This window comes from Solea senegalensis, linkage group LG13, assembly GCF_019176455.1.
Source record: "Solea senegalensis isolate Sse05_10M linkage group LG13, IFAPA_SoseM_1, whole genome shotgun sequence".
Lineage (NCBI taxonomy): Eukaryota > Metazoa > Chordata > Actinopteri > Pleuronectiformes > Soleidae > Solea > Solea senegalensis.
The window spans coordinates 12179523-12188245 of record NC_058033.1 but is presented as its reverse complement, the minus strand read 5'-3'; the positions used below and the strand labels follow the sequence as shown (position 1 = coordinate 12188245).

General features: G+C 48.4%; 1 protein-coding gene across 8 annotated transcripts in view; it reads right to left on the bottom strand.

The window, feature by feature from the left end:
* Positions 1-202: 202 nt before the first annotated feature.
* The window catches only part of auts2a (activator of transcription and developmental regulator AUTS2 a), a 266406-nt gene continuing 257885 nt past the window's right edge, over positions 203-8723 (bottom strand). For 5 of the 8 annotated variants that reach the window (XM_044041711.1, XM_044041710.1, XM_044041715.1 and 2 more), the window contains 6 exons: positions 8197-8268; positions 7328-7469; positions 3555-3635; positions 3355-3438; positions 2899-3151; positions 203-2767 (listed from right to left, as the gene is read on the bottom strand). In XM_044041711.1, coding sequence (XP_043897646.1) covers positions 1540-2767; positions 2899-3151; positions 3355-3438; positions 3555-3635; positions 7328-7469; positions 8197-8268 — 1860 coding nt within the window. In that variant the 3' untranslated portion in view covers positions 203-1539. The remainder of the gene's footprint in view (positions 2768-2898; positions 3152-3354; positions 3439-3554; positions 3636-7327; positions 7470-8196; positions 8269-8723) is intronic. The other 3 variants (XM_044041714.1, XM_044041713.1, XM_044041712.1) reach the window with 3 other exon arrangements.

The window sequence follows — 8723 nt, the reverse complement described above, 5'->3', positions numbered from 1 at the left end:
GTGGTGAAATCTTTAAAGCTACTTAACTACACAATCAATAGCACCTAAAAAATGTATGAAGCAGCCGAGAGAAGCTAGTTAATCCTCCTGTGAGTCTAATGTTTAAAGTGATTAAAGTGTGTGTAAATGTGCGGCGTCAGAAAGAAATAGAGCCCGTTTGCTCGCTGCGCGTAGGAGGTGGAATGAAAGCCCACAGACTGAATAAGTACACATTTTTTAATAACATGGCACAATTTACATAACACAAGTTTAAATGAGGAGCATGCTGAAGATTCAGTCGCTTCATATTTTCTCATTTTTGTACATGATCTAGAAAGACTTGATTTTTTTCCCCCTGTACACGGTAAACAGCAAAAAAGTTTCTTTTCTCATTGAACAATCTTTTTGAAATACGCGTCGACTAACCACTATGGCTCTGGTGGACATTTCCGTTGGATTTAAAAAAAACACCGCACAACATGATATCACAGAGTTTGAAGCGCACAACTAAACCTTCAGTGGACTACTAAAATAGATCTCTGCTCGTTAGAAACAAACTGCCCTCAGGTGAGCTTTTTTTGTCTTTTGATTTTGTAGGTACAACAACTCAGGAAAGCACTTTAATACACTGTTTGACCAACAGAACTGTGTACTTGACACTCCTTCTACAGGGCTAATGTGCTGTCATGGTGTTTCATGTGCTGCATTCTCCCCAGAACAAGACTGGCGGTAACTGAGTAAAGGAGCAATAGGAGAGCAAAGGTTCTGTGACGTTTGTGCTGCTGGCTTTAATTAGAAATGCGATTCTCCGTCAGCCGTTTGTAAGATTGTCAACACAATTTATCGTAGTCGAGAAAGTATTTTTTCAAAGATTAGTTTTTCCCAAATTATGTGTTTCCGTTAAAGCTCGTCTCTGCTCGCAGGGACCTAGTGTTTGTTTAGTCTGAGTTGTGGAGAGAATACAGCTCTCTGTCCGTCAGCGGAACAGTCGGTTTTGGTGACGAGGCCAGCTTTCAGAAAGGGAGCCCAGACGATTGTTGCATAGTTGAATATGGGGTCTCTGGTACAATGCTAATCAGCACAACGAAAAGGAAATAGCAAATAAGCACATTCTGAATACTCGTGTTTACATTTTGTTCAAAGTAAAGCTTTCAAAACACCCTTTTGCATATTTGTACCACGATTTTGAATCCATACAGAACGAGAACAGCGACTGTACACTTTATCTACACACTTTGCCGTCAGTGCCGAAGTACCTACACGTTCCGAAACTGTTTGTTCTTACTCCGTGTCACTTTGCTGTACAATGAACGCAAAAAAAGCTGGAGCGAAATTGGGGGGAAAAAAAACTGTAAAAATTCCTTTTTTTTTGTCCCATGATTATTGTCTCTTTGTAGTTTTATACAAAAACAATTCATTGTGGTGTGGGCGTGTCTCTGCCCACATAAGTTATTCACAGCTATATTACAGTTTTGCTTTGCCCAAAGCTAAGTGCTTGGTGTGAGTCGAGTGTTAGTGAGGCACAGGGCTGAAGGGGCACAGAGTGCACTGAGACTCAGCTCACCGCGCCTCGATGTCTTTGTGAGCCGGCCTGTCTCTGATATCTGTGGCCAGGGGAGTAGTCCGTCTGGGCGAGCCGGGCCGGGCGCCCAGCGTGGGGATGAGAGGGGGCGGGGCACTCAGCGAGGCGGTGGGCGGCGTTTTGTTAAGGATACCGTTCTGGTGGGCGGTCGCCGCAGCGGCCGAGGGACTGACTCGGGAGAAGTGCACGCCCGGGAGTCCGGCGGCCATGAGGCCCGGGGCGGGGTGGAGGGGGTGTCCGTCGAGGGCGGGATGGTGCATCGCCGGGTGGAGGCGTCCGTGCTCAAAGTCCTCTCTGAGCATGTTGAGGCGCTCGCGCTCTTCCAGGTGAGCGCGCTCGTGCTCCCTCCTCTGCTCCAGGGCCAGAGAGTGAGCGTGATCGCGATTGAAGTCGTGGGGCTCGCGGTCCCTGTAGGAGCGCTCGGCCTCGTAGAGACGTGGCCCCGCCAGCCGGTGCAGGGGGTCATTTCTTAGCAGCAGGTCCCTGGCCAAAGGGTCCCGCCTGTGAATGTCCAGGCCTCTGTACGGGTCCCGCATCGGGTCCCAGTGGAAGGCGGGGTAGGGGAACCTGTCGGCTCCTGGGATGGGGCTGATACCCATGAAGGGTGCCACCATTCTAGTTCTCTCCAGGCCACTGATGCTGTTGATAGGGTGGACGCCCGCCATTCCCATGGGCATAGGCATAGAGGAGGGAGGGTGGAGGTTCGGCGCGGCGGGCGCCTGTGGCGGGTGCTCACTCGGCCTCTCTGTGACCACTTCCTGTTCCTCCTTCCTCTCCTCCTTCACTTTGACTTCACCGCTCTTCTTCTGGTGCTCATACGGGGGCTCGACCTTCTTCTCCGGGACTTCTCTGCCCGGCCCGCCGCCGGGACGTTCTAGGCTGCTCTGCCGAACGTAGGGCGACGCCGTCCCCCTGTTGGGTATTCTGTCCTCTGACACTCTGTTGTCGTGGATGACCGGCGCGTCCTTCTCGCCGTGCTGGTTGTCTTTGAGCTTGTGGTCATCCGCGCCGTTGTCCTTCCAGGGCTCGGCGTGGTCCCTCTCTCTGTCTTTTGCCGCCTTGCCCTCTTTGTCCCTCTGAGGTTCTCCAGAGGCGAGGGCCAAGTGGTTCCTGTGGTGCTCGGGAGGCCTGCTGTGGCCGAGGAGGCCGACAGGGTTGACGGGGACCGGCGACGGATGGCTCATGTGACGCTTCTCCACAGAGTCCCTAGAAATACAAACAGAGTCCCCCTATCAGTACCAGAAGCTTTGAAGTATTTCACGACATTACAAAAAGCAAAGGCTACAAATCCAAACGCAGTCACTTTCAGTCGCTACCTCGCGCCTCACTGCACCCACCTGTCCTTGTCGTCTTTACTGACCGGCGGCTCTCGCTTGTCGGAGTCTCTGTCCCTCTCGTGCGAGCTGACTGAGGCGCTCCTCTCGGAGTCTCCAGGTTTTAGCCAGGGCGGCGGTGTGGGGAAGGAGGGCGGCGTGCGGTGCAGGCGGTTCCACGGCTCCTGGTTGCTACTGTTACTGCTGCCGTTGAAGTGCTGCTGTGCGTTTGGGCCGTCTTTATGGCCGAATACAGAGTTGGCCGCTGTTAGGGATTCAACACGTGGAAAAACACAGCAGGACACAAGTTAAATGCGTATCTCGACAATTTGCTTTGGGGCATGTTCAAATTCCGTTCCGCCGATGTTCCGAATGACGGTAAATAACAGTTGAGTAGCGAACGGGGAGCGTTGTACTGTAAATGACCATCGCGTCAGCAATAGACCAATTACCGACGCCATTCATGAGGCTGAAACTCACTTAGTGCTGGATTTCCAAGTCCTCCGAAAGCCGATGAACTCAGAGATCCCAGTCCTCCAAATGACGGCGGTCTAGCGAAGGGTTCTAGAGAGAGAGCGACCACGTTACCACACGTAATCCTCGTCGTCACCGTCTTTCATTTCTTTCATTTCTTTCTTCAGAATGAAAACGAGAGGAGCCAAAGTGACGAGTTGTCTTACCCAAGTGAGAGGCTGGACTGAGGAAGTTTCCCGGATGGTGCGGCGGATGACCGAAGGGCCCCGCAGACGGGTGAGTGGGACCTGGGGAGGGACATGAAACAGTAAAATATGTCAAAAATCAATACGTATTACCTCAATGCCTTATCTATCAATATAATGGATACATTTGTGGCAAACCTTTAACTTAAGAATGATATCAGCAGAATTTCTCTGAGTATTTGCTGTAATAATCCACAATTTAACAGCCAGCTACTGGAAAGTGATGCTTGGCTCATTACAAATGGACCCGAGGAGCATGAACATAAAGTGATCATTGCTTTGTTGAATAAACTGAGCCCAGATAACATCAGCAAGGTGTAAAATCAAAATACATACATAAGTTACTTGACCCATTGATTTGGTGTAATTTCTGAAACATTGAATGCGTTTGAATAACACCAAAATAGTTTGATGAATTTATCATACAAATGTTATAGAAACGACAGTAAAAAGAATAAAATGTAAATGATTTTGGTCTTAACTGTTTGTCAAGTTTATTTTTTCCAACTAGATTTTATTGATTTTTATCAAACCAAAACATAAACAACATACTGGTGCACTCTGTTTTCCCAAAGATATTAAAACAGGAAGGAAAATAAACCACCATCCCAAAAAAGGAAACGGAAAAGAAAAAAGGTCCCACCGCCACCCCCGACTGTCGCACGAGTCACCCTGTAGACATACTGTGGCTTCTTTATGGTTTGTCATCTGAAAAAAGTGTGTTTTAGGCTGATTAAAGACCAGGTGCGCTGTTTTGTTGTGGAGCATCTATAGTGGTTTCACGGCACAGGTCGGGAGGCCCGTTGGCGGGAGAGAGGAGTTAGGTACGGTCTGATTGTTCTCTGAAGGTAAAGGTCAAGTGGTCGTCATTCATGACACCCAAGTTTCTTGCAATCTCGGAAGGAGCTGGAGATAGGGAATCGATAATAATGCAGATGTTCTGATTTACCGTTGGCTTGGGAGACCGGCCAGGAGGTGATGGGCTTACATCCATGCAGATGTGTCAGGTGGGAATGACAGATACAGCAGGGCATCGTCAGCATAGCAGTGATAGGAGAAGCCATTAGAGTGGATGATCTGGCCCGGCGAGGTGGTGCATATGGCAAAGAGGAGAGGCCTCAGCACTGAGCTTTGGGGCACCCCTGTGGTAAGGGCAGGACGCGTTGACCGATAGCCCAGTGAGGTAGGATTCGAACCAGGAGCGAGAACGGATATGGCGATTAGCTGCATGAAATGCTGCCGATCGGTCGAGCGGGATGAGTCCCGAGGACTCAGTTACTACTGTGGCTTCTTTTAAGGCTTCTTTGACATACAACAGAGCCGTTTCAGTGGAGTGGCCACTTTTGAAGCCAGATTGATTAGAGGAACTTGGTGACCTGTTTCAACGGTCTTAGAAAGGAACGGGAGGAGAGAGACCAGCTGATAGTTTTCCACCCGAGTGGGAGGGAAGGTTTTTTGAGCGCATTTGAACGCAGTAGGAAATGTGATGTGTGATTGCTGCTTTGACTGTTGGAGCTATGGATTGCAGGAAGTTGGATGGGGGATGTAGTAGGACGGCTACATGTAGGGCTGGGTACCGACCAAAATGCTTCGGTACCTGGTAACGTGCCTTGTTTTTCGGTCCCAAGTTTAGGTACCTATGGAGTGAGTCACGTGATGAAGATCTGACAATGCTGTGTGTGATTGGCCGTGACGCTACATGTGTTTGCGGTGTGCAGGAAGAATCTATAACGTGGTTACGCCCACAGACCAGGTTATCGCGTGTCAGTGTTGTTAACTACGCCTAAGTTTGTTGTGACTTGTGACGAAGGGGTTAAAAATGCCACTGAGGTGGAAAGTGTGGCTCCATTTCAACCAAATGAATATTAATATAGTGTGCTATGCACTATTTATAAAATAGATATCCCCACTAAGCCGGGCAACATGACAAATGTAAAGAAGCACCCGAATGTGCATGCCGTCAACTTTAGAGCCGAAGCAGCCATCCACCTCCTGCTGACGGCACTGTTTTGGCAAGTTTACGCGTTTACTTAAATGAACGTCACTGCAGTGTAATATGTGCATGTTTCTTTAATGGCTATATAGCTAAGTCATTGAAAAGCTGAGTAAAGATAGACAGTAATAAAGCTTGGTTTGCCCAAATGTATTCCATTGTCTTGTTGAACAGCTTGCGGTCCTGTCCTCACAGTAGCTTGTGTCCCTGGCAGAAAGAGAGAGTGCCGCCGTCACATCTTGGTTGTGAAAGGTTTGCTGCCCTTTTGTAGTGGAGGCTCCATTGTTTGTATTGTTGACCAGCTAAGCTTAGATGATGGTTTTTGAGTAATAATAATCCAACCATGTCATTGTTATGTTTTGTGTTGTAATGTGAAATAGGGAGATGATAAGACCTTAGTGAAAAGGACTTGGTATGAAAAAATAAAGTGTAAAAATGCCAAATGTGAAAACTAAAAAGTGTGGGTGTAATTTTCTTTTCTAAGTGGTATTGGGAAAAAAGTGTTGTTCTATGTTTAAGTCTCGCTCCTTGTGAGAGGAGTGAGTGAATGAGTGAGTGAGTGAGTGAGTGAGTGAGTAAAAAGATGCAGTAGGACTTGTGAGGCCCTTTACTTGAAGAGCAGTGAAGCGACTGCTGACAGCTGCCACTTTGAACAAGCAAAATGAAGCAAAAGTGTCTGGTGGTGGGTTGAAGGTAGAGAATAGTTTGAGGGTGTCAGTGGTATTGTTGATGTTGCCTTTGTAGGAGTGACAGGAAGTAGTTTGGGTCCGAGGAGTCTTTTGTTTGGTCCCATTTTCTTTGTGTGGCAGATAGGAGACTCGGTGGCATCGTTAACCTCCCTGGGAGGAGAATGTGCTAAACCTGTGTTTCCCCAACCCCGGTCTTCGGGGAACACTGCCCTGGTTCCAACACACGGTCTGCTCGTCCCCAAGCTCTGCAGAAGCCTGTTGATGAGCTGTTCATCAGAACGAGGCGCGTCGGAGCAGGGCAGTGTTCCCTGAGGACTGGGGTCGGGAAACCCAGCTGAACCAGGTGTAGGGGGATCAACCTGATTGCAGCATGAGCAACGAGAGTCCCTCTTTCCAAGTCCCAAGAAACCAGCAGCAACAGTAAAAGCAAAGCATTTCAAAGGTTTATTCAAAGCAAGTGCAAAATGTCTGCTGTGGGCAGTTCAAGGCAGTCCGCCGCAGTTGCAATGTGCAGGCCTCTCGTCTGTACTACCTTCCATTCAGCCGCCTCCGCCCCGCGGCGTCCCCGCTCGGTGGACATGCGCAGGTAGACATGCAGGTCTTTACTCACGAGGGTCTTCACGCAGGAGGGCTGACGCTGGGGCTGACGCTCCAGCGCCGGCCCTCTTCTTATACTGCCGCACAGGCACCCGCGCGCGGCTGCCGTCGCGTTTGCTGATTGCAAACGCTGACGCCTTTCACCTGCTGCAACTCCAGTCCTACCTGCTGATTGGCTCCAGCCACGGGCTTGGGACTACTCCCCCATCCCACTACATAATTGCTCCATTTCGGTTTCTCTCCACAACACTTTCCCTACACTCCAAAAACACTAGTTGCCATTGACAAAAGCCAACGGAACCTAATCTGAGCCACACCCACCACAAAGGGCTCTGCCTTCCTTTCAATTCAAACTCATTTCAAGAACATTTACATTTCATTATGCCAAATGTACATGTTGGGACACTACGTCTACACAGACAACAATACTACTGCTACATCTGACACACGCTCACCTGCGGCGGAGAACAGCGTAGCGGGCCGTGCCAGGTCGCTGGGGTGATGGATGGCACCAAAGATGCCGGGGCCCGGAGGTCTACTCAGGAACTCGGGTTTCAGGCCAAAGTCTAGCTTGTGAGGGTCGACCTGCATCTGCTGCTGGAAAACGTCAGAGCGCCACAGAGGAACACATGTAAAACCACTATGCATTTTAGAACGTGATTCACAGTCATAACTGTAGGTTAACAGAAAACATATGTTCACAGAAATCACACCGAGTCCTCCCGGCTGCCATGTTACAATTACATTACAACTACTAGACACATCTCAAACAGTTAGTGACTCCCGGCAGCCATCTGATGTCTTCAAGTCCTTATTCGGGCTAATTATTTGTCCAGCTGAGGAGGTCAAGTCATGTCCAAATATTCAAAGTAGACCGACCTGGTATTATTTGGTTCTTTACTTTAAAAGGTACCACGAACACTTTCGTATCTTTGACCGCTACGATAGATAAAGGGATTGGAAGATATGTGCTCAGAAACATCGAGAAGTTTGATGGACGCTTCCGTCTTAGAAGCTGTAGTTTAGGTCTAACGTCAGGTCACGACGTGACATTAGGTTGCATTGTCTTACCGTTGGAATCTACAGCTCGTCATTCACAACCTGAACCTTTCGATCTTGTTGATCCTCGGGAAGCTTGGGTGTACGGCGAGTGGAAATAAATGTGCAAACCCTTCACGCAACTCTCTCGCCTTCGTGATTGATGAATTCAAACAGCGCCAACGACTAATCAGTGGCTTAGTGGAATTAAGTGTACTATCTCCACTACTCTAACTAAAACACTGTTCCTCTTAGGTTACAAGAGAGGAGTCAGATGAGTCCTCACCTTCACTTTCTGCTGATGGTGATAGATCTGCCAGGCAGTATGAACGTGCATGGCGCACCACTTCCCTGGTTTCTGGAAACACAAAAACAATCGCATGTCATCAAAAACCTACTCTTACATCAACACTCGCTTCATGTTATCACTTGACAGTTCTCAATATTCGATACATATTTCTTTCGAAAACCTACCCTGGAACTAATCATGGTTTGTTGACATATAAAACAACACACACACTCGTCTAAAATGACACACTGACACTCAAAAGTAACACTTTACACTAGAACAACATTTCCAAACATGACATCACTTTGGAATGACAAGGGAGGATGGAAAATAAAAGAAAATGGCCGACTACTTTGGCTCACCAGAGCGGGAAGTAAAGGGAGGAGGGAACTAATCAATCACTCACACCTGAGAGCTTACGAGTGACAGACGACAAACAAAAGAAGGTGGAACGAATGCAGGAGAAGGAGTGCAGATAAATGAAGACATAATCTCAACTTTCATGAAGCCCATCCCTGGAGCAA